Below are 25,724 nucleotides of genomic sequence, written 5' to 3'. Positions count from 1 at the left end.
GAGGTAAGGGTCAGCCTGAACTTCATGCTATGAGTCTAGACATGACAGAAGCCAGGGCAGAGTGTTTAAGTAATGACATGTCCAGAATCACTTTTGAAAGACAGAAGATGGAAGGATCAACCAGAGGAGTCAAGACTTAAGCACCATGGGATGTCAGGTATGGGGTTTTTCTTCTGACAGCATTTGAAAAAGCCCTTAACAGTAAGCAATCTGACAGTGTATCAATTTCCTAAACCTTCATAATGGGCCAGACTATACAAGAAGAGATCCTACACAGGACAGCACAGTTGTAGGAAAATATACTGTACCTTTAAAAGACTTCTACTTTTTGACATGAGAACACGGACAACTTCCATGCAACTAAGTAATGATCAAGGATCTCAAGGCCTTTCTAGGTCAGAGATGGCCTGCAAGAGCAAGGCCATGGGAGGGGCCTTCCATAAAATCAGGAGGTCAAAAGAGGTTTGTATCCAACACAGAATAAGTGCAGATGGGCTATGATTATGAAAAGGTATCCCGAAGATTTTTTTTTTTAAGATTTTATTTATTTATTTGACGAAAAGAGAGAGATCACAAGTAGACAGAGTAACAGGCAGAGAGAGAGGGGGAAACAGGCTCCCTGCTGAGCATAAAGCCCGATGAGGGGCTTGATCCTGGGACCCTGAGATCATGACCTGAGCTGAAGGCAGAGGCTTTAACCCACTGAGCCACCCAGGTGCCCCTTTATTTATTTTTTTAAAAGATTTTATTGTTGGGCGCCTGGGTGGCTCAGTGGGTTAAGCCGCTGCCTTCGGCTCAGGTCATGATCTCAGGTTCCTGGGATTGAGTCCCGCGGCGGGCTCTCTGCTCAGCAGGGAGCCTGCTTCCCTCTCTCTCTCTCTGCCTGCCTCTCCATCTACTTGTGATTTCTCTCTGTCAAATAAATAAATAAATAAAATCTTTAAAAAAAAAAAAAAAAGATTTTATTGTTAGGGGCGCCTGGGCCCCTTCCTCTCTCTGCCTGTCTCTCTGCCTACCTGTGATCTCTGTCTGTCAAATAAATAAATAAAATCTTTAAAAAAAAAAAAAAAGGTTTTATTGTTAGGGAATCTCTATGTCAACATGAGCTTGAATTCACAAGATTAAGCAAGACTCACAAGTTCTACTGACTGAGCCAAGTGGACACTCTCTGCCTAAAGTTTTAGACCAGAGGTCTGCAACGTTTTATTTTTGTAGTCAGGTTTTACTGGAGCACAGCCACACCTGGTCATTTATCCATTGTCTCTGGCCATTTGTGCACTAACGGGCCAGAATTGAACAGACGCAACAGAAACTGTGTTGTCCCAAAGCCTGAAATCCATACCGGCTGGCCCTCTGCAGAAAGTTCACTGGCTCCTACATGAGTACATGGCTCCTATTTGAGACACACAGGGACTTACACTACTGAAAAGAACCAGTGACCACCATGGGAGGCAACGTATTTATTCCCAAAGCTGTTCTGGGCTCCTCTCTGAGTTGGGCTGTCACAGGAGGCCACACATTTCTTTGAACATCCGGGGGTGGTAAACCTTCCATCCTCTAGATTTAATTTCTGGAAACGGCCCAAGGCTTTTCCAAACCAATTCAGGTGAAAAGGTGGATGACCGTGCCAAGGAATGAAACACGCAAGCTTGCCAGGGGCAGGACGCGTGCCTTAAATGCTGGATGAATTGAAACTGCAGTGAGAAATGTGGTTTCATTATAAAGTTGCACAACTTTATTTCTTCTGTCTTATTAATTGGGGACAACAGTCATCTGATGGTTGGGCCTCAGCCTGATAGTAAAAAAGCCTCAGTTGCTTGCGACTACCTCTTACAAGACCAACCGCATTCCACAGAAACCCGCGGGGGGCGGGGGTTGGGGGGGTGGCTGTCCTGGCAAGTTTTTGAAAAAGACAGGGCCTTGTGACAGAAAAGAATACCTGGTTACTTTCTACATGGAGACACGATAGCCTAGAGAGGGGCTAGGACTTGTCCAAAGTCATCCAGCCATGGACCCTTGAGGTTCAATTCACCCGGGGCAGCTAGGTTCCAAATTCTGAGCCAGGAGCTTCAAGGGTATATAAAAAATGAGCACATGTTCTCAAGGAGTGGAGTCCCTGGTAGTAGAAGATGGAAATGTCTGTTTCCTTATGTGACAAGTAGACAATATCCTCCTTGGGAGCTCCTGGGAGGATAAGTGATTTGATGTACCTACGGCACCCAGCACAGTCCAGCACACAATGCGTGCTCAATAAAAAGGAAGCGTGGGGCACCTAGCTGGCCGAGCGTGAGGCTTGGTGTAGATTACTTAAAAATAAAAATAAAAATCTTTAAAAAAAAAGAAAAGAAAAGAAAGGCAGCTCATAATCTTAGGCATGAGGAGAGCAAGAGGTTTTCTTGTTTCAATATTCCATGATCCTTACCCACAAGCACGGACACATACCCACCCTTCCACACAGGAAACCCTTCAAGATTGCAAAGCTTCACTGGGCACCTGTCATGTGCAAGGCCCAGTTCTGCCTGCCTCCTACAGGGAGGTTAACAGAGGGGAAAAACTGCAATCTGCCTTTGGAGCAGCAATATTCCCAGCCCAAGGGAACAGTCCCATCTCCTGGCTAACTCTTTCAGCTGGCCACAGTTGGAAACACAGCACAAATAGGAAGGGAGAAGCAGAAGCAGATGAAAAGCAGATTATTCTGGCTTTTAGAGGAAGCCAGAACAGATTTCTTCTGGAGGGGCAGGGGAAAATCCCCACACCTCCCCGAGTCAGGAATGACACCAATAAATCCCCCCACAGTGGCCCTTCTCCTTTCGTGGAATAGCCCAGTGCACTACCAGGAGTTAAGTGAGAGAGGGTATAGAGTTGTGGCTTCCTGTGCCTGCCAACACAGTCCAGTAACAGGTCCTTGCCCGGGCTAAGGCTATGACCACAGACACAGACAGCTGATGTCCTGATGGAACACCAAGGGCCAGCGCTGGCACCCAGCAAGCCGGGTGAGCTTAGAGAACAAAGGGCTTGTCACCACTTCCTGTGATCCTCATCGCCCACATTCCAACACAATGAGACACTCTCAGCCCTGGCTTTGACGTTCAGCAACTCATTCAGACGGCAGGGCTGAGAGGCAGAGAGCCTATGTTGGCTTACCTTCCATTTTCCTTCGTGTTTGACATAGCATTAGCTTGTTTAAAAAAAAAAAACAGAAGTACTTCTGCGATTAAACGTTTGTTTTTAAAGACTGAACAGCACCCAGTCTTCCTGTGATGACCATTGTTCACATTTGGACCCATTCATTTATTGCCTTTCTACTACATACGTATGTGGGAATGGGGTAGGGGGAAAATATAAATATTTAGTTTTTTCTATCTGAGCCTTTCCCCGCTTGACTATTCCGCAGTGGAGTTACTCAACTCAGCTTTGGTTGGCTGCGTCCCTTTCCGCTATGTGCGCTACAGGCCCCAAGTTAGCCTCTTCTCCTGGTTGGACATTTAGGGGATTTCCAGTTTTTCACCTTCCCATCTGCTGTAGGTTACTGGTAACTAAATCACTGTGACTCGGGCGCCTGGGTGGCTCAGTGGGTTAAGCCGCTGCCTTCGGCTCAGGTCATGATCTCAGGGTCCTGGGATCGAGTCCCGCATCGGGCTCTCTGCTCAGCAGGGAGCCTGCTTCCTCCTCTCTCTCTCTCTGCCTGCCTCTCTGTCTACTGTGATCTCTCTCTGTCAAATAAATAAATAAAATCTTTAAAAAAAAAAAATAATAAATAAATCACTGTGACTCTTTTCACTTTATCCTTAGGATCAGTTCCTACGAGGGGAAACACGGGGTCACAGAGCAGGAACTTTTCAGGTCCTCTGTGTTGTTCCTTCACTGTTTGCTGTCACTGTTTCAGACCTGGAACCAAGTTGACAACACTTTAGGGCAACTCTGATTTCCTGGGTCCTTTCACAGCAGCCTTAACAGCTGACCTCATAAGGATAAGCACTCTTATTTTCAAGATGGGAAGACAGACTCAGAGAGGTCAAGCGACTTGCCCAAGGTCACAGACCCTCAACTTTGAATGCAGATTAAGCCTGAACAGTGCTCCTTTACTTCCTGTACTGCTTTTCTCAGAGGCCCCTAGACCAGCATTTGAGCAGGTGCTATGCAGGTATTTTAAAATTGATGTGTGAGGGGGCCCAGGGTGGCGCAGTTGGTTGAGTGACCTTTTATTACGGCTCAGGTCATGATCACAGGGTTGTGGGCTCTGAACGGGCTGCTTCTCTCCTTCTGTCCCTCCCCATTTGTGCTCTCTCTCTCTCCATAATAAATAAATGAATCTTTAAAAATGAATAAATAAAACCTATGCATAATAATCTGTAACACACACAACTTGCTATAAATCCCCAAGACATGCCCTACAGGGGCGCCTGGGTGGCTCAGTTCATTATGTGGCTGCCTTCGGCCCAGGTCATGATCTCGGGGTCCTGGGATTGAGCCCCAGGTTGAGCTCCCTGCTCAGCAGGAAGTCTGCTTCTCCCTCTCCCTCTGCCCCTCCCCCTGCTTGTGCACACACAAGTGCGCACTCTCTCAAATAAATGAAATCTTTAAAAAAAAAAAAAAAAAAAGACACACCCTGTGATTTGGGATCCACCTGTCAATGCCTGTTAATGTTTTGGCCATCCAGCCGCAGACCAATGCAGGGAAATGCCACAGTCCTTCAGCAAAAGGGCCCTTTCTTTTACTCACCAGTGGCGATGATTCTCTTTTACCACTAAAGAACTAAGGAGTAGAACCTGCCATGCCCCTAATGGCTAGCGGAATAAACTTTATAATGACAATTTAACTAACTTGTCTGATTTTTAGACAGTGAAGGCAACATGTCCTTAGGTTTCACATTCAAACAAGCCTCTGAAATTCAAATACACCTATCTCCTAAGGAAGTCTGGTTTTCTTCCTACAAGGGAAGCCCCGATTTTCCTTTCTGAATTTTTAAAGAGGAGGTTGGGGAAGACAAGAACGTATAAACCTCTTGTTTTGTCTAAGTACCCTTTACATATCTAGAGTCCCTTTCCTATCCATAACCATAAGGTGGCCATCAGGAGTGTCTAGAGTAAAATTTACTTTCAGAGTAAGAAATGTTTGAGGGCAAACAGAACCTCAAACTGTGAACTTGAAGGAATGCAATCCCCTGAAGTGCTTATAAGGTTGTGGAGAAAAAGGTAAAACCAGAAGAAACCATCAAGAGCAAAAGGTTCTGGGGCACCTGGGTGGCTCAGGTGGTTAAGTGTCCAACTCCTGATTTCCACTCAGGTCATGATCTCAGGGTTGAGACTGAGCCCCACAGCGGGCTCTGCACTCAGCATGTAATCTGCTTGCTCCTCTCCCTCTGCTCCTCCTCCTCCTCCTGTTCACACTTTCTCTCTCTAAAATAAATAAATAAAATCTTTAAAAAAATAAAAATCAAAATAGAACAAAGGGTTACTAGATTTTCTGGGATAACCAGTCCACAAAGGATCAAACAGGAATATAAAGAGCATTTCTAACTTAAGGAGAGGAACTGAATAGAACAAAAACAAAAACAAACAAGAAAACAAAAAAAACCACAGACGCGCAGAAAAAGCCTCACAAGAATGAGTCCTCCCCCCTATTCATTGACTGAAGCTTCCCACTTCCAAACTGCTTACTCAGCACCCCTCTACGAGCTGTCACATTCAGCAATTTTTGCTTCTCTGGAGGCTTCATGTCTAATAATCTTTAAGGCCTCCTCGAAACAAGCCAGGATAGAAAGAGGTTCCTCAGCTTTTTCAAAAGCAGGCCCACTTCTATCCTAGTGTGTGGGTGATAAAGAATCAGAATGAAGGGTGCAGACAAGAATCAGGTGGGGTGGGACAAGGGGAAGGAAGGCAAGGCCCCAGCAGCATGCCTGGGTTTGGTGTCTGCCCTCTGACAATAGTCAGGCCCAAGACCTGCGTGTGTGTGCGTGTGTGTGTGTGTGTGTGTGTGTGTGTGATCTGAGCCTTGACAATGTTCTCAGCCATCCTGTGGGCGACTAGGAAGTGATGACACCAATTCCCACCATCTTGTCACTCTGCAGTCACACCACAGATGGCTTTCAGATGGATCCTGAGCCCTCACAGCTCAGCAAGCAGGAGTTGACTGACAGTCCAATTCCCCAAGCGTGTGCCCCATGCGTGCAGCACGAGCCCCCTGAGCCGGACTGATGGCATATTATTCCTGGATCTTTATTTACAAAGTGTCTCTTCTGGGCCCAGGAAGCATGCTCTGCCGGCCTGAGGGGGGCTCTCTGACTCAGTGCTGAATGTGGAAGGAACTGGTCGGGGATCCTCAGGGGGCCCTTCGACCAAGCCCAGCAAACATCTTCATCAGGGCTAATGTTTCTTCCCCTCTGGGGACCCGATGGCTCCGGAGCACTTAGTGCTTCTCAAAGAGCCTCTCCCCTGGAGGACGTCCTCTAAAGGTCAGCCTCCCAGCAGCGTCTAGAGCCCCAGCGTTCCCTTCCTCTGAAGGCTCGAGCCACACGGCCAGCAGCTCCACTGCAGCCTCCTTCTGCCTTCCAAACCACGGCCCAGAAGCCCCGGAATGCCTCCAGCTCTGGGAGGTGCTGCCATCCAATGGCAGAGCTAAGCCTCAGTCCAGGGTTGGGGGGCTGGCTCCGTGGACCCCCAGAGCAAACCCTGCCCACTCCGCCCTCCCCCTCACGCACACAGCTTCCCTCGGGGACAGGCTGCCCACGTGATGGCTCTGCCCTTGCCGGATCCGCGCTTCTGCAGAAACAACCAGCTAAGGAGTTGCTGGACTCACGCGAGGCCTCCCGCCGGACTCCGTCACCAGCAGGACGGCATGTGGAGACAGACCTCCATCCCCAGCCCAGGCCCAGGGACCCCCAGCACAGGATCTGTCTGATTGACAGAGTGCGGATGGAGGCTCTGGCGGACCAGGCAACTCAGACTCCTACACAGGGCATCTCAGCAGGTGACAAGGGGATCTGTAAAAACGTGTCCCCTTGGCAAGGGCTCAATTTCCCTCCATGGACCAGAGTCATTGCCAGCTGCTTGAGCATTTCACGGCTTAAGGATACAGATGGGGGTTACGCCCTGACTGCCTCTGCCTAAGGCACCCCAGGTCTCCTAACTGGGGTCCCTACTTGCAGGCTCTGCGAGGCACTCCCCACCCCACCTTTTCTAACCAGTCCTCTTAAGCTGCAAATACACAGGTTTTCTTAAAGCACAGATCTGACCCCACTGCTCCCCTGCTCTACCACTTCTCATTACCCACAGAATAAAGACCAAGTTCTGTGGTCTAGCCCTTGGGACTCCTGGCACTTGGCCTCAGCTCGCACTGCAGCATCTTTCCCCGGTACCTTCTCAGCCTCTCCTTCATTCACCTGAGATCCCTCACAGTGCCCTTCCCGAGACACTCTCCTCACATCCACTAATGTCTAAATACTCCAGAGCTCCCTTTCCACGAAGGCCCCGCTCCCTGCCACCTCCTTCACGGAGCCTTCTCAGTGCTCCTTTGGCAGCATTATCCTGAGAACACACAGAGAAGAGTGCCTGCCCTAAACCAGATGCTTTATCAACTTTACAGGTTTCGAATGGCTTTGACATCACAGTTTTGAGACCACCAGGTGATACTGAAGTGACCTCTTTCACTGTTCCCTATAGCTGTGTAGCAGAGAAGTTATGGGTAGACAGAAGCTAGACTAACTACATAGAGCCCCCACCATCTACAGCTTGTACTAGTCATGTCACTTATGACCTAGGACAATGGACCAAAAACAAAACAAACAACGACAAAGTCCTGCTGGTCTCAGTTTCGCCATTTGTAAAATGAGACTCTTGATAGAACTTACCTCACAGGGAGTGCTATGGGGTTCAGTGAATTAATATACATAGAGCCCTTAGAACAAGGTGATGGTCTGGGGATTTTTTACTCTCCCACTGCAGGGAATCATGGGTCAACACAAACTGATTACCAAGACAAGGGCAGGGCCACTTTTTTGAGGACACCTTCAGGCTAAAAAGGGCAGCTTCACTGGCATCACTGTGACTATAGGAAGCCCAGAGTTCTAGGCTGGGCTGAGGCCGAAAGAATACAAAAACATTCATAAAGCCCTTCCTGCATGCCAGGCATTGTGCTCAGCCACTTAGATTACTTTGTTAAAGCCCCACAATGACCCTATGTACTGCCTCTGGACCTCATCCCCAGAATATTTCACATTTAAAAAGGGGATTCTAACAGGACCACATCAAAGATCTGCCATGAGGATCATACATGGAAAGTGGTATGAAGCTGCAAGGCACAGAGTGAGCGGTCGGGACGCCATCTCTTACTGCTAAATCCACATCAGCACAGATGCAGCATTCCAGGCCTGGAAGGTAACCACCTGACTCAAGTTACGAAGTTTCCAAGCACCAGAGCCAGAATGTGAATCCAGACTTCTGACCCCAAAGCGGATGCTCATTTCACACCACCATGGTTGGACACCATTAGGATTCCACAGTGTTTAAAATAAACAGCTCTGGACACATGTGGTGGCTAGCCCCCACAAAGGGCAAAGAACCAGGACAGAGAATACCCGGCCCCCGAGGCCATGCTACTTTCAACTGGGCCAAGTTGTGCTCTACCTCCTGCCTGTTCAGGACTGAGGCCCTGGATGGCAAGATCCTCCCTCCTCCTCTGGAATCTACTCCCGACTGCTCCTCTACTCTCTTTGCTTTGCTCAAATCCACCTGGCAATCCAACCTTGCTCCCCACTGGGTCATACACTGGGATGATTAACTCCTCGGTGCTAACCTCAGCCCACCTGCCCAGAACCTGGTCTAGCCTGCCACTTCCTCCTGCCCAGGCATCTCCCGAACTCGGGATCCATCGGTGCAATCTACACTTGTGATACTGGAAGGTCCTTGCTCTTAGCAGCTGATGTCCTGGCTGGGATTCTGGCTCTATGTGGAACTGTGAAAATCTGCAGCTTCCCTCTGCCTTTGAAGGTACGATCACACATCAGAGGGTCTCACACATATGTGGGTCATTGTGTGGAAGAACTAAGATTAGACTGGTTCTACTTGACCTCAAAGAGTCCACCTAATAAACCAGCAGCAGAGCACAGGTCTCGTAACATCAAGTACTCAACAAACCTGTGCTAAAGTGGAGTGAACAGCAAAAAAAGCCTTGCGAACCCAGCTGTGCAAAGGAGTGGGTGGCTACATGGCCTGGGAGGTGACTAATCCCCTCATCACTGAAAGTTTTCAGGCATGGATGCCAGAGGGTTAGACTGGGTGACCTCCAGGCTCTCCTAAAATTCCAAACTAAGGTATGGGACAGCAGCTCTCAACCTTGGCTGTGTATCAGAATATCTGGGGACCCTCCTGTAACACTGATGACCAGGGAGCCAAGGTGGTCATCAGTCCAGGGAATTGAAATTTTTCAAAAATGCTCCCTTGGTAATTCTAATGCATTACAAGGGCTGGTCTAGGGTTCAGTGATGTGGTATGACACACAGCAGAGTGAATTAGGTAGATACCCTCAGCCTCTTAGAACCATAAACATGTTCAGTGTTCAGAAATCTGCATTTTTCTTGATTTATTTATTCCCTGTGAATACTCCTGGACTTAATTTGTACCGTTAACACCAATTCATTAATGTCACAAACCTCACAGCAGACATCCGCAAGATGGATTATCCTGACACGGCCGGAGCCAGAAAAAGGAGAATATGCAGCAAGGGTTCAGAGAGGGTCTCTTGTTGATTAAAGACACAGGACACCTGGGCTGAGGGGGAAAAGGAAAGGTTGGGGGTGTGGGGAGAACTCCGTCAATTCATATCACTTGAACTGGATTTTGGCGGGTGTGAAAAATATGCAAGTGATCAAAATAACGCAGTCCTCACATGGCACACCTTCAACGTCTTAGCCCTCCCCCAAGTGCGAGTTCTTACCCACAGCGAGCTCCACTAGTGCCTTTGCCCATCGTGGGCTCTGGTGCTTTTCTTCTCCACTCATAGTCCTTACACCTGCCTCTGTCCTCACACTCGAACTCTGTCCTGCATCAGAGGGAACCCTGGGCCTTTCTGATATCCCTCCTTCCTAGGCTCTGAGGGACAGCACAGGGCTTACTCATCGCTCAGTGTTGGCGGGGCTCACTCAGCTCTGCGCTGGGACACACGGTAGGTATCTGAAAAATGTTTGCTGCTCGGGTGACTGAACATTGCATCCCTTTCTCCACAAGTCACCGTGTGAAAGCTGAAGCTGATGCACCCAGATAAGGTCACACAGGCAGGGGAGAACACGGAACATGGTCGCTCCCAATATATACGAACATCCCGCCCCCTGATCCTGGATGTGTCCCCTGGATGGGGACACGGACTCCACCAGGGGTGAGCCAGGGCTCTCCTGGCCTTGTCCCACCCACAGCGTCACTCTGGCATCCAAAGACCAAGCCCTAGTACTCAGTTACTTCCCTCAGGTGTCAGGAATTGAATGTGTAATAAGCGCATGGTATCTGCCGACGGAAGGTGTCATTTTTACAAAGACAAGGTGAAATCATCATTATCATAATAACTGATAAGACCTAAATGCAGTCATGGTGAAACAGTCGAAATATTTAAGCCTAAACAGGCACCTGGAGAAATACAGATCACAGAGTAAGAAATGAGTAGAGAGGGTGCCTGGATGGCTCAGATGGTTAAACGTCTGCCTTCGGCTGACGTCATGATCCCCCGAGGTCCTGGGATCGAGTCCTGCATCAGGCTCCCTGCCGGCAGGGAGCCTGCTTTTCCCTCTCCCTATACTGCTCCCCCTCCTTGTGCTCTTTCTCTCTCTCTCTCTCTCTCAAAAACTACATAAAATCTTTTAAAAAAAGAAAAAATAGAGGATGTCCAGACACAGACTAGTCATTCAGAAAAGCAAAATTAAAACCCTACCTCATACCCTAAAATCAAACTCCAGGCAGATTAAGATTTCAACATTTAAAAAAACAAAAAAGTATTAGAAGAAAATACAGGTAAACATTAGAGTAAGGAAGACTTTTCTAAGCACCATACTCCAGAAATCATGAACATTGAAAGCTGTCTAACAACAGAAAACAATTCATTGTGAGCAACAACAATCACCAAACACAGAACTGAGATACATATTACACATCTGTAAGAAATATTCTGTACCCCACAATGGCAGGTAAAGGAGCTGCCATCCTTAATCTACAAAAAGCTCTTACAAACCAATACAAAGATAACCCTGCAGTTGAAAGGAAGATAAAAGTATACAATCTTAGAAAAGAAACACAAATGGTCAAAGCACACGGGCACCAGTCACCCAAGAAACTGCAAATGAAACTAAATTGGATTAGAGTAAAACAGGCGTAAATGTGTGAAGTCTTTCTAGGATACAATATGAAAGCACGTATCAAAATTTTTCCCTTCTTACCCAACAATTCTCCTTCTGGGACTCAGTCCCAGGGAAACCATCACAGACTTCCGCTGAGAATTCAGTTACAGAGATGTTCATTAGAGCGATGTTAAATTAGGGAAGACTACAGAAAGCTTAAATGTACAAACAGAATACCACACACACATTACTGTTGAATGTTTAGGATAATGGAGACATCTTTCCCCATCTTGAAACAAAAAGAGAATAAATACAGGCAATATTACTTGATTGTTGTGGTGGGGAAAATGTATATATATATATACATATATATATATATATATATATACATTGAAAAAAGGCTAAGGGAAAAACAATGAAATGTTAACGATGGTTTCTTTGAATTATAGAATTAGAGTTGGTTTCTATTTTAGTTTTGCTAATCTGCATTTTCTATACCAAATTTGCCTTAGTTTTGTTTAAAAAAGGCAGTGGGGGGTGGGGTTGGAGTTCACAGATATAAACATTGAAACATACCGAAAAATCCAAGCTTGCGGTTCGGAGGACTACCTCAGAACACAGCCAACTCACAACTGCCCCCCACGGAAGGGCAGGTAGAGGCTGCACCATTCCACAAATGCCATGCAGGCTCCAAATCACATGCATGGCTTTGGAATGCACCAGAGGGATTACAGGGCTGTCTGGCTTTCAGGGAGTGCACATCCGAAAAACAGTGAAGCTTCACTATAAAGAACCTTCTGGTCATTTTCATTTTCAGAATTTAGTCATGGCTTGGAGAAACCAGGAAAGTCCCATTCCTCCAAACACCTACAGTGTTCATCTCCTCCCTGTAGGTCACATACTGCTGGGCCCTATGTAAGGGAGAACTTTCCCAACAATCACAACTGCTCAGCAATGAAATGCTCTGCTTATTAGCAAAGCAGGCAGGCTCCAGCCCTGTCCCTGGAGACTTAACCTTGGCACTCAACTTTACCCTTCTGATGTGCCCAGCTCAGGCATGTAACATAGCAGGCGGCCTCTTTTAAATGTGAACTGGGGTAGTTTCAGGTGCATGGCAGGCAAGGCCCTTTACACACAACCCCCTGCCACCTTCTCCATCACCTACAGTCACACGAAGGCAAGCCCCGGGCTCTGGCCCAGCAGTGCTCCTCTTTTGCTCTCAGCCACCGTGGACAGGATGCCTTCTGTCTGGGATGCCCCATGTGTACCTTCCTCTGAACCCAAAGGGTGGTTTTCCCCAGCTGGGATGGAGGTTCCCCCATGCCTCCTTCAGGTTCTCAGGAACCTCACAGGGCTGGAGGTAGCAGAGTGTGGTCTGCTCTTAGCCCTAGGACTAATGAGCCCTGGGTCATCCCCATCTGCTGAACCACAGGACTGCTCCTCTGCCGTCCTCTCCACCTGGGTTCATGATGAGTTATCCTCCCTATCACTCAGGCCAAGACTTTGGCATCACCCTTGACTCTCTTCCCCCTCACACCTCACAGTGCACCCATCTGTCAGGAAATCCTGTAGCTCTACCCAGGACATGTCCTGAGGTCCGTATCTTCTCCTCACCCACCGCTAGTGCCCCTGTTCCAGCAGCCACATGTACCCCAGCTGGTCTCCCTGCTCACCCTTGAAAGGCTGTTCTCTGCTAGGCAGGCAGAGTGATGCGCACAGAACCCAAGTCAGAGCCAGTCATTCCTCTGCTCAGAACCCTCCACTGACTTCTCATCTCACCATTTCAAGTGAGAGACCCTTCCAGTGGCCCCAGGGCCCACTTCCCACCTGCTCCGCCCAGGCATGCTCCTTTCCCTGAGGGCCCTGGGCCTGCTCCTATCTCGGGCTTTTACCCTGACTGCTCTTTCCATGTGGAATGCCCTACCCTTGCAGCCATGGGAATCCTGCCTTCAAGTCCTCAGCAAAGCCCTCTGAGACCCCACTTAAAATGGCACCACACCCCAAACTCAGGTCCACCCTAGGCTCTTTATCCTGCTCCACCTCTCTTGACACTTCCTATCGGACACACTATCTTCCTATCTGCTATTTGCTGGACTCCTCTCACAAAGGAGCAAACTCAGGGGAGCACAAACTTACAAACTCAAGATCAAGAGTTGCATGCCCTACCTAATGAGCCAGTCAGGTGCCCCCAGGGAGCACACATTTTTATCGGTTTTGTTCACTGCTGTATCCCTAGCACCTCAATAGAACACCTAGCACCATAGCAGTGCTCAGTAATGCCTGCTGAATGAATGAATGAATGAATGAATGAATGAACGAACGAACGGGAGAAAAGTCTTGGTATAAGTTCTCATGGCCCATTTGAGGATTTAGGGTCCAGCCTGCAAGTAAAGGTCCAGCAGTGGGCCAGTGTTATCCACTTCTCCCCACTTCACCCACCTGTCAAGTCACTTCTCCTCTCATGGACCTTGGGAAGCCCCTTTCTGACCATCATTCTTAAGTCCTGCTTGGAAAACACAGGGCGTGAGTCATTCCCCAGGGCCCTGACTCATTCTCTCTCCATTCCTTGGACCCACCTCCAAGATCCTTCCTCTAAGCATAATGGGAAATCCAGAGAGGGCTCCCCTTGGAGAAAATGGAAAGGAACTGAATGACTTAGAGGAAAATTCAATTCTTCCTGGCTCAGCAGTTGAGAAAGCAAAAAACTCTCAGGAAGCTAGTGCCTCTGAAAGTGAAACATTAATAGAAATATTACTGGAAAATACCAAACAGGAAGAGAAGGAAAATTCCATTGTGGAAGCAAGGTCCTCTGTCGATGCTCCTTAATGGTCTCAGTAAAGTATTTCAGAATCAAAACATGGAAAGAACCGGAAATCAATCAGGCTGTCACCCTTCCTGTGGACTGGAGCTTTGGCCAAGCCACCTCCACACCCACAGCACAAAGGGCAATGGGCTCAGAACAGAAGATCCATAGTCTGGCCACCGGCTCAGCCAGTACCTGCTGCGAAGGAGGGCAGATTCCATTCCTCCCCTGAGCCTCAGTTTCTCCATCTGTAAAATGGGGGTTATAGCACCTTCATTACAGACTGACTCTTAAGAAGCAAATTAACTATAGGTATGAAAATGCCCTTAAGTTATGAAATACTTACATAAATGTAGGAATCAGTTGCTCCTACAAGGCTCACAAGTGGTATTTCCTTCCTTCCTTTTTTTTTTTTTTTTTTTAAGATTTTATTTATTTGACAGAGAGAAAGTGAGAGAGCTCATTAGCAGGGGTAGCAGCGGGAGAGGGAGAAGCAGGCTCCCCATGGAGCAGGAAGCCCAATGTGGGACTTGATCCTAGGACCCCAGAATCATGATCTGAGCAAAAAGCAGATGCTTAACCAGTTGAGCCACGCAGGCGCCCTGAGGGGATGTCTTATAGAGAGTAAGTCTAACCACAAGTAAGGCAGAGGAAATTCAGGCATGAGACTATGCAACCTGATAGAGTATGGCACATGGGCCAAAAACAAAGTTCTGGATCTGGTTCCAAATCTCATCTCTGCCACTTACTGGTGGTATGGACCTTAAACAAGCTACTTAACAGCTCTTTGCCTCTTATGTAAACTGGGAATGACAGTAGCACCTACCTCAAAGGATTTGGTGTGCTGTAGGAGTTAATGCATATGTAAAGCACAATGAATAGTGCCTGGCTGAGTATGTGTATTGGAAGCACTTCAATTGAGTGGAAAGCTCCCTCAACTGAAGTGACAATGCTTTCTTTACTCAAGTGCCTCCTCCTCCAAGAAGACTTCTCTGCTTCTCTGTTTAAAAAAAAATAGCAAACAACAACCGTCCCCTGCCCCCCTTATCCTGCTTCTCCTTTGGCTCCATGGAATCAAGGTTATGCCCAGAACAGTCCCTGTGCCAGGATGGCTCTCAGCCCACCTACACCACTTTGTTTACTGATAAATTCTGCCATACAGATCTGTATTCTCACCTGCTTCCTGTGTCCTCACCAATAAGCTCCTTATAGGCTGGCACTATGAACCCCCGGCTCATCCCTGTACCCACACAGCTCCTGACAATTTGGCAATTTCTCAGTCAACACAGCCCAAACAGAAATTACAAAGAGAGGGCGGCAAAGACCACAGCAACCTCTATCTCCATCCTACTGGAAACCCATGGCCACCACTCAGAATGCCGACAGGTGGTGCCAGCAGCCAGCCAGCATCCCAGCTCTCTGCTTCAAAGCTATAAATCATGATTTAGTTTCTAGGGCCAAGCCTGACCTCCCCCTTCTCCCACAGGCCACTACCTCTTGGCTCTCCCAGCACAAGATGTAAAAGCTCCAAGATAAACCGCCCAGGGGAGCGCTTGACACAGGCAGGTTGAGCTTTGCTAAATGACCAGAGGAAGCCACACCTGTTTCAGATTTGCCCCTTAACACCTATTTTATGGGTTAGAAATGCTTTGGGGGTGGGGAGAGGATGAGGTCAAGTCCTGGAGGTTAAGTAGGGGGAAATCAGTCCTGTTCTGAGATTGTCAGATTAGACGATGGCCACCGGATCTCCTTTTAAGGAAACTTGGGCTCCTTGTTGATAAGTCCAAGGTGCCATTAGTTTTTGGGGGCTTTTCCCTTAAAACAGCATGCACAGGCTCACCAATCCTTGGAGGAAGGGAAGGCTTGGTGTTAGAATGAGAAGATGTGACAGTTACAAGACACACATTTTGTGCAGCTGTCCCTCGAGAAACGCCAACTCTGCGTGCAGAATTTCTCTATAAAATAATTCAAGGCCTGCATTAACATTTCATTTATGGAACTCAGAGGCAGATGGGGGAGGGAGAGAGTAAAGCCAGCTCTGGGGCCTTTTCTGGGGACTACCAAAGCCCAGACTGGAAGGGCTGGGAAATCAGGCAGAGGGGTATAAGAAGAGGAACATTAAGCGAAGGGAGGAGACACATAATGCACATTTCAGTAAATATCGGAGCCTTACTATCTCCATTTAAATCACGGAAAATAGTAAATTGATAAAAAATTTAATAAGCATATAAACTTGGAATCCAGACTGCACAGATGTGATCCTGGCTGTGTCACTTGGTAGCTGTGGGGACGATAAGCAAGTCACTAACCTCAAAGCCTCGGTTTCTTTATCTATAAAGTAAGGGCACTGCTACCTGTGGTGGATGGATCGCATTGAAGGCCTTGATTAATGGCCTGCCCGCATCCCTGCCTTTTGCCATGTGATTCTGCAGCTCCTCCTCTCTTCCTGAATCCTGGCCGGCCTTGTGACTTGCTTTGGTCAACATAATGCAGCAGAAGGGACAGTGTGCCAGTTTCTAGCCTCAAGAAACCTTATGGGCTTCTGTTTTTTTAGAACACTGCCATGATCATTGATCATATGAACAAGGCTAGATGGCTGGAGACTGAGAGACCCCCATGGGACAGAATCCAACGTCTCAGTCAGGACCATCCTAACCTAGCTACACCCAAACATGTAAGAGAGCCCAGCCAGGATCAGCAGGGCTGCACATCCACCCCAAAAAGACCGCAGATTCAAGTGTGAGCCCAGCTGAGACCAGAAAAACTAATCAGTTGACTCGTGGGCTTGCGGACAATCATAAAGGCTTATCATTGGGATAGTTGGGTGGCTCAGTTGATTAAGCGGCTGCCTTGGGCTCAGGTCATGATTCCTGGGATGGAGGCCTTCAGTAGGCTCCTTGCTCAACAGGGAGCCTGCTTCTTCCTCTGCCTGCCCTTCCTGCCACTTCTCCTGCTCGTGCTCTTTTTTTTTTTTTTTTTAAAGATTTTATTTATTTATTTGACAGACAGAGATCACAAGTAGGCAGAGAAGCAGGCAGAGATAGAGGAAGGGAAGCAGGCCCCCTGCTGAGCAGAGAGTCCGACGCAGGACTCGATCCCAGGACCCTGAGATCATGACCCGAGCCGAAGGCAGTGGCCTAACCCACTGAGCCACCCAGGCACCCTATGCTCTCTCTTTCTAACAAATAAATAAAGTCATTAAAATAAAATAAAGGCTTATCATTTAAAGCAGGGGTTGGAATCTATAGACTGTAGGTCAGCTGCCTGTTTTTGTCAATAAAGTTCTTTTTAAAAAAGATTTTATTTATTTCAAAGAGAGAGTGAGCACATGCATGAGAGAAAGAGAGAGAATGAGCACGTACGAGCGCACGTGAGCAGGGGAAGGGGAAGAAGCAGACTGCCCCCCTGAGCAGGAAGCCTGACACGGGGCTTGATCCCAGGGTCCTGGGACCATGACATGAGCTGAAGGCAGTCATGTAACTGACTGAACCACCTACGCACCCCTGTAAATAAAATTTTATTGAAACACAGTTATGCCCTTTAAAAGATTGTCTATGGCTACTTTCCAACTACAAGGGCAAAGTTGAACAGTTGTGATGAAGACTATCTGGCTTTCAAGCCTAAAATTAAGAAAATTTCTTAATTTTGCCCTTTAAGAAAAAGTTTGCCAACCCCAAGTTTAACATCACTGTGTGGAGGGTGATTTGTTATGCAGCAATAGCTAACTAATACAGTATCTAGACCTCTTCTGGGGTGATTGTAAGGATTAAATGACCAATTAAGTGGTTAGCATGAAGCCTAGAGAATATTTCTCTTCTGGGTAATCAATGGAGAAAACCAGGTTTGATAAAAGCAGCATTTTTCTCATACAACTTTCAAGGGACAGGACTTCAAAAGAGAAAGCATCCCAAGCCAGACCACAGATACCAACTTTGGCTCTTACCTTTCCATCTATTACTTTCTAAGAACTAGAGAATATGCCCATTAACAAAATGGAAACTGACAACTCATATTTGACTGAGGCTTCAATCAAGCCATGCATCAATAATTGCATGTGAAAAGGCCCCAAAGACCAGTTACAACTAACTCCCCAGCAAGGCACAAGAGACACCCTTTTCCCTTTCTGACCCCAATCTCCCTCTGTAATGCCCCTACCACACCTACTCTGCTGAGCCTCCAACCATTCTTTCCCAAGCCTCCAGGCTATAGCACAAGCTGTTCTATCCCTTCTGCAAGCACCCCCTCCCCAAACCCTACCCCTGCCCCATTCCCTGCCCAGGAAATTACCACTCATCCTTCCAGAGTCTGCCTAAATGTCACTTCCTCCTGACAGGTCTCTTGGACTTCCCAGAGTCAAGGCCTTACCAGGCCCTTGCACACTCTTCTGTTTTGGCATTCCTTAGGTCTCCTTAGCTATTATCTGTCTCCCAGACTAGACCTTAAGAAGCTGGTACTTAACTGCAAACTGAGACGTTTCCTTCTTGGAAAGCTGGCCACCACTTATTCTCTGAATATCCCCTGTCTAGCATGCTGCTCAGACACTCTTTGCTGAATGTTTAAAAAAGAAAAAAAAGGTTAGGCATGATATTATTCTTTAGGAAACATGTTATTTAACTCAACCATGTGGATGCTGACAGAATATAAAGTGTTGGTACACATTAGCATGTATTTAAAACTCGGGAAACTGATGTCATCATGCATTTTGACTTTCTCAGTTGTGGTAGAAACATTTACTTAATTATGATAAAAGAAACAAGACTTCAGCAGAAAACGTAGTGGGATGAGACCTGTTCAGCTGCACAAAGGGAGGAGACTGACCAAACTACTGGTTTCTTTTGTCACCGTTACTTTTTTATAAAGACAACCCGAAAGAATGATACTTCTACTGACAAGTTTCCTTTTCTCTTCCTTGGAGCTTAGGCCCTCATGGTCTCTCACCCGGACTCTAACTGTCCCCTAATCTGACCCTATAACCCCCCCCCCCCCATTTTGATAGCCCAATCATGGCTCTGAGTCTGTCCCGTTCTCAGCTCACCAGTTACAAGGACTTCCTGCGGGGTCTAAACTCAGCCCCCCACCTATTTGATGTCATCTTTCATTCCCAAGGGAGGCACAGAGCAAGAATGCTCTGGTTTCCAAGAACACACTCCATCCCGAAGTTCTGTATGTGCATACACACACACACACACACACACACACACACACACACACACACGCAAGCAGACTTACATTCACACATGCACACAGAGCCCCGACACAGAAGTCCTGCCCCCTCCCCTGCACTGAAATTCCATTTCCATCTCTAGATCCAGCTCAAAGCTGCCTCCTAGGTAAAGACCACACGAAATTCCCCAAGACCAAACCCTGGGGGAAACAAATAATGAAGATAGTGTGTGACGATCTTCTCCAGAGACTTAGGCCAGAGATTACTGGCAAGTCTTCTGCAGCCTTCATTCCTTCCCCCTCTTTCACATGATTCTAAAAGGGCTAATGCTCAAGACTGGATGCTTTGCGGGGGTGGGGGGGGGTGCACGTGCCAGAGAACTCACTGGGAGAATGAAATGATGCCTAAATGCAGAATAGGAAGGCATGAGGCAGGGCCCCCAAAGATAAACCATAGTGGGACATGGCACTGGAGGCACTGAAAGGATGATCGGTGGACCAACAGCTTCCACTTGACACCGTAGTTAACTCCCAACTCAGGCCTGATGCTATAAACAAACACAGGGCCTGGCACCCACACAGTGGGAGTGCAGGGAGGAATTCATCAGCCTCATGGGTTCTTCTTGTCTTATCCCTGACAACTGACAAAAGGAAGCTGGGCCTGAGATTAAGTGGGGCACTAGAAGTGGGTTTTCCTGGGTCCCTGCATGAGGGGTAGAAGGCAGGCTCTGAGGTGTTCAGGACTCGATCCATACAGTATGCCTGGCTTTCTGAAAGCTGTCTGGCTGAAAATAATGTGGAAACCAGGCTGCATTCAGACTGCCTGACCAGGTACGGCAAGGGGGAGAGGGGGGTTGGCCTCACATGAGTAGACAGCCCTACACAGAGGACAGAGATGAGGGGATCTAGAGTCTTTGCATCCCAAAGCAGTTCCAACCAGAAGACCCAGGGGGAGGGTTAAGAAGTTACTGCTACATAATGGCCCTGCTGATACCAGGATCAGCAGCAAAAAAGATCACCTAGGAACTTGTCAGAAACGCACATTCCCAGGACCCACAGTAGGCTAGATGAATCCATTTTAAAGAGCCCTCCAAGTTCTGGTTTGAGAACCACTGCACAGTGTGACTCTTGGTGGCTGCCTCCCCTCTTCCTCATTAGAAAGAACATCTGGTGGCCGAAACTCCTGTCTCTGGATCAGAACAATTTCTCAAAAGATCAAAGGGCTCAAAGTCACAACCCAGTAGGTGAAATGCAGTCAAGAGAGATAAAAAAAAAACAAAAACAAAAAAACCACCTCTGTTTGCTCACATCACTTAGCAGCTAAATCCCTTCACTGGCCCTCACTGTGCTTAGCTTATAAGGTCCTCCCTAACATGGGCCCTGCTGTTCCCCAGGGGTCCGGCACAACTCTAACCTCTCAATGCCAGCCACAGGCACTTTACCAGCATCCCAAGTGTCAGGCTTTCTTTCAGCAGCCAACCACAGCCACCGCCCCTCCCCCCAACTAATGGCCCTCCCTGACCACCCCTACTTCACCCCTCCTGTAACAGCACCCCCATCACAGCACTCATCATCCACACTGCACACTGAGCCATAAAATTCCAGCACCCAACAGGGGAGGGCACAGAAAGGAGCCATAAAAAATACTTGATGGTGAGGGGCGCCTGGCTGGCTAAGTCTGTAGAGCATACTCTTGATCCTGGGGTTGTCGGTTTGAGCCCCACAGTGGGTGTAGAGATTATTTAAAAATAAGATCTTAAGGGGTGCCTGGGTGGCTCAGTGGGTTTAGCCTCTGCCTTCAGCTCAGGTCATATTCTTAGGGTCCTGGGATCGAGCCCCACATCGGGAGCCTGATTCCTCTTTCTCTGCTTGCCTCTCTGCCTACTTGTGATCTCTGTCAAATAAATAAATAAAATCTTAAAAAAAAAATAAACAACTTGAACAAAGCCAACTCTTAAACACACTTGACATTCCAGCTATAAGCCTTATCATCCCTCAGTACTGAAATAGTCTTAATTGTAATTAGGGGGGAAAAAATGTCTACTAAAGTTTTGAAAGTCAGAAAAGAAGACTTTACAAGCGACAGAAGAGAAAGATTTGCCCACCAGGGAGGTGGTTGTGGAGTAACCGGCGGGGCGCCAGGAGTCTAGCACCATTCACTGGGAATCTCTCCATCTTTACAGGTGGGGCCTTGCTCAAACCAACCATACTGAGGAACGGCAGTCTCCCAAGCCAACACCTAGCTGATCCTGAGCCATATGTAAGATAGCAGGGAGCCTCTTGGTGTTTCCCTCACACATTAACCAGAAGCCCTTCACCCTGGGGCTCTCAGAGAAACCTTCCCCTCCTCCAAGACAGCACCTGGGTGGACACCTGGCTCCCAGCTTCTTATAGGAAGCCCTGAGTCCATGCTTCCAAGGTGTGCCCCCAAACTGGCTCAAGGGAGATGTGGGATTTCCCACCCCCATGGCCCACTCAGCCTTCAGCAGATCCAGAGGGGAGGGGATACTCTTGGGAACTGGGAACTCAGAGAGAAAAAGCCAGACAGAAAAATTAAAAGGAAGGGCATCCCCTTACTTCTCCTGCTTGGAAGACAAAAACATCCCTTTCCAAGCACCAGCTGGCAGGTAGGAGCCTGTCTCACTCCTGTCTGGACATCCAGTCCTAAAAGGAACTCAGACTATCAGTCTTCCCCAGCCCACGCCTGAGAAAAATTTACCTTTGGGAAAAGGTGGGGGTGATGGGGAGAACAGGAGGGACATCAGCCTGACAGGGCACTGGGCCTCAGATGTAATCAAAACACTGCCTTCCACCATAAGTAGACAGAACAAGTATTATTTGATGGGGGAAGGGAGGGTGCCACAGGAGTGTGAAGGGGGAAGAGAGGGGCCCAGTCTGGCTATATGTGGTGTGCTTCAAAGAGGGGGATTAAAATGGCCTAATATACTGGGGGTGGGGGGTTGTCACAAAGTGGTCTCCCTCATTCCTGGGGCTGTATGGGGTGGGATGGAATCAGGAAGAAAGAGGTGAGGATTGGAGGGTGAATCGCCTTCCAGCCCGATGAACCTGGTGGAACCCCTTGTGCGCTCTGCGGGAGGAACTGACTTATGGAAGTGGAAAGCTCCTGGAGGCAGAGTATTTCAACCGGAAAAGCATGTGTGGGGGTTCCCAGGGCAGCCCCAGTACAAAAGGCCGCTTGGATTTGGAAACCCGGCGCGAGGGGTGGGGCAGGGCAGGGCTTTTAGTAGAATTTACATATACACGTTTAAAGACAGTCGGTCCGGATCTGCCACCAAGAATGCTGTGTAATATCGGGAGAGTCCCTTCCCAGCTCTAGACCTCAGTTTCCCAACTACAGTAGTGGGGGGGGGGGGGGGGACAGAGAGTAGAGGGAAAAACAAAAACAAAAAACGCTCCTCTAAATCCGTGCCAGCTCTGACTTTCAGACTTTAAGTCTTGGGGGACGGAAGGGCTGGCTGGGTTTTTCTTGGACAAGGCTGCAGGACGCTCTGGTCAGGTTACTTCCCAAGGAGGACACCTGGCTGTGGGCTCAGAGAGGGGACGTTTTAGGAGCAGCAGTTGAGACTGTGTCAGAGGCCAAGGATCCCGGGGAAAATGCGTGCGATAGGGAAGAACTGGGACGCGGCGTGGGAACACTTACCCCAGGGTCCTAGCCGGAAGCTAGGAACCATGAAAGAACCAGAGCGTTGCCTCAGTTTCCCCGTGCACACAGTGGCTAAGGAACCTGGGGTGAGAACAAGGGGTGCCTTACCTTGTCCTTTTTGCCGGCCCCGCTCTCCTCCGCGGCCGAGGCGGCACACTTGTTGAGCAGTTTCTTGCCACCGCAGGCCGTCGGGCTCCAGGTGCGGCCACCAGAGCAGGCACCCCCCGGGAGGTCTCCGGCACTGCCCGCGGCGCTCTCCACCTTGATGAGGCGGTGCTTCGGAGAGATGTAGCGCACCTCGGCAGGGGTGGCTGGCCGCCGCTCGCTGCTGCTGCGGTAGAGGTGCGGGGAGCCGGAGGACGACGACGAGGACGCGGCAGCGCCTGCGCCCGACGAGGCACAGCAGCAGCCCGCGGCGCCCGACGCGGACGAGGCCGAGAAGGCGCGCTGGCCCCCGCCCGGCTCCCCGCCGCCGCCGCAGTAGTCCAGGCGGCACATGGCGCGCAGTTTGCGCAGCGACGAACCCGGCCCGTTGTAGGGGTCCTCGAAGTCGCGCTCCTTCTGTGCGCGGTAGGCGCGGATGAGGTCGCTCGTGCTGCCGCTGTCGTCGGGCAGCGAGCCCGACGAGGTTGAGAAGCAGGAGGCGGCAGCCGGACCGCAGGACGCCGAGGCACCCGCCGAGGCCTGCGGTACAGCCTGGGGGGGCTGCGAGGGCCGCTCGCCCCGGCGCCGCTGATCGCGGTAGTCCGGCCGCGGCGGCTGCGGGGGGCTCTTGGTCTTGCTGTTGCCCAAGCTGAAGTACTTGTTCAGCCACTTGGCCATGGCGAGAGGCCGCCTAGGGCCGCGGCGCGGGAGCCCGGTCCGCCGCCGCGGCCATTCGGGGAGCAGCGCTGCGGCCCAGGTCCCTCGGCGCCCCGGCCCCGGCGGGGGGCGTCCGGGGCGCCCGCTCCCGACGCCAAGTTCAAGTTCTCTCCGCCGCCTCCTGCCGGCCGATCCCGGCTTCCAGCAGCTGCAGCACCGCCCTCCGCCTCTGCCTCTCGCAGCCCGGGCTTCGGCTCTCTTGCCCCTTACGGGCGCGTCTCATGGGATCCCGGCCCTCCGCCCCGCGGACAGCGAAAGGCCCGGGCGCCCCCCAGCCTGGGACGCTCTGGCCGCGCGCTCCGCCGCGGAGCGCTCTCCTGCCCCGTCTGAGCCGCAGCCTCCGCCTGGGCCGGGATCTGCGGCTGCTGCGAGAACTTGTCGGCGTCTTTGGCCCCCCTTCTTCCTTCCCGAGAGCGCTGGGGGAGAGCTTGGCCCCGCAGCCGGCAAGCAAGCAGGAGGGAGAGCGAGCGAGCGATGAAGGGAGGCAGCCGGCGCCCGCCCGAGCCGCGCGCCCGTGCCCGTCCCGGCGGCGCCTGCCGCTGCCGCTGCCGCTGCCGCCGCCTCCCGAACCGCCGCGTGTGTGACACTCGGGCCGCCAGAGCCCGCCCCAGCCCGCCCCGCGCCGCGGCCCCGCCCTCCCTGGGCTCGCGCGCGCGCCCCGCCCCTAGCCCGCCCCCGCAGGCCCCGCCCCGTTCCCCCCTGCGAGCGGGGCAGCCAGACCGCGGCCTAAGCCCCGCCCTCCTCGTGCCCGGGTCTTCTGCAGGCGCAGCTCTCCACCTCAGCACGCGCCACCACCCGCGGCTGCCTCGGCGCCAGCCCCGGGGTGGCGCCTGAGGGCACCGGGGTCCGGCAGCGCTCCTGGCCCCGCCTCGCTCGCAGCCCGCCGCCGCCTGGGGCGTGAGGTTGCCAGCGAGAGCCCGCCGCGTCTCCTGGTCCCCGCGCGCTGTACGCCTCAGGGACCCACTGTTGGAGGCTGCGGGGAGCGGGGCTGAATTATCCCGGGACATTTCTAGTTTACAGCGTGAGCCGCGCGAAGGAACTGACGCCCTGGGTCCCCTCCAGGACAGGGTGCCTTATCCCCTTCTTGAAGGGACGGAGACTCCGGTTCAGCCCCCACGTGCCCAATCTGCGGAGGAGTCTCTGTGCTAATGACGCGGCCTGGAGGGGCGGCCCCGGCCCGGCACCAGTCGCGGCGCCAGGCTGAGGGGAGTCCGGACACTGGCTCATCTCACCTGTGAGGAAGTGGGGTCTTTAACCCCGCGCAGAGCCGACCTGAGTCCCAAAGGAGGGCCGGCCGCCCAGGTGGGCCGGGCTGCCACTTCCCAGTCTGGTGGAGCCGAAATGATGTCATTTCTACCAGTCTCTACTTGGCAACTTAAGATCGTCCTTTGATACTGACCAAAGCTAAGGAAACAGGCCGAGGGAGGGACGCTGCTTACCCAGTGAAGCTTTTCCTGGGAGGCGCCAGGCTCCCCGGGGAGCCTGAAGAACTGCCTGGAAAAGAGGTAACTGCCTCTAGAGCGAGTGCTCCTTTAAGTTTGGCCGACAGGCCCCAGAATGTGCTTTACACTGAGGTGTGAGAACTGAGACCCGAAGTCGCAGGCATTCTCTGATTGATTAGGATAGCCCACGTTGTCAATAATCTCCACTTGCTACTTGTGCCTTAACAGATGGGTTTTGGGGGCAGTCTATTTTTTTTTTTTTTTTAATCCTGTAGGAAAAGTAGGACCTGTTAGGGCAGGCAGAAGGCCAGAGGCTCTCTTGGCCACCACACAGCCCTGGCCTGGCTGGAGTGGAGGTCACATTCTCAGTCTGAGAGCCAGACAAGGTGTGCCTGAGAGCTGTCGCCTCTTCACTGCCTGAGGCCTGAGGCCACAGTGGGGGAGAGGGCAGAACCTCGATTCCAACTTGGG

The 25,724-nt window shown here is 50.3% G+C and overlaps 1 protein-coding gene across 3 annotated transcripts in view; it reads right to left on the bottom strand.

The window, feature by feature from the left end:
* SHB (SH2 domain containing adaptor protein B) overlaps positions 1–24,389 on the bottom strand; it is a 136,773-nt gene extending 112,384 nt beyond the window's left edge. For 2 of the 3 annotated variants that reach the window (XM_032306805.1, XM_032306806.1), the window contains exon 1: positions 23,059–24,025. In XM_032306805.1, coding sequence (XP_032162696.1) covers positions 23,059–23,772 — 714 coding nt within the window. In that variant the 5' untranslated portion in view covers positions 23,773–24,025. Of the gene's footprint in view, positions 1–23,058 lie in introns of all 3 variants that reach the window. The other variant, XM_032306804.1, reaches the window with a different exon arrangement.
* Between the last annotated feature and the right edge of the window lie 1,335 nt (positions 24,390–25,724).

Source organism: Mustela erminea, chromosome 12, assembly GCF_009829155.1.
Source record: "Mustela erminea isolate mMusErm1 chromosome 12, mMusErm1.Pri, whole genome shotgun sequence".
In the NCBI taxonomy this organism is placed as follows: Eukaryota; Metazoa; Chordata; class Mammalia; order Carnivora; family Mustelidae; genus Mustela; species Mustela erminea.
Note: the sequence above shows the minus strand (reverse complement) of the source record. Positions and strands in the feature narration are given on the sequence as shown.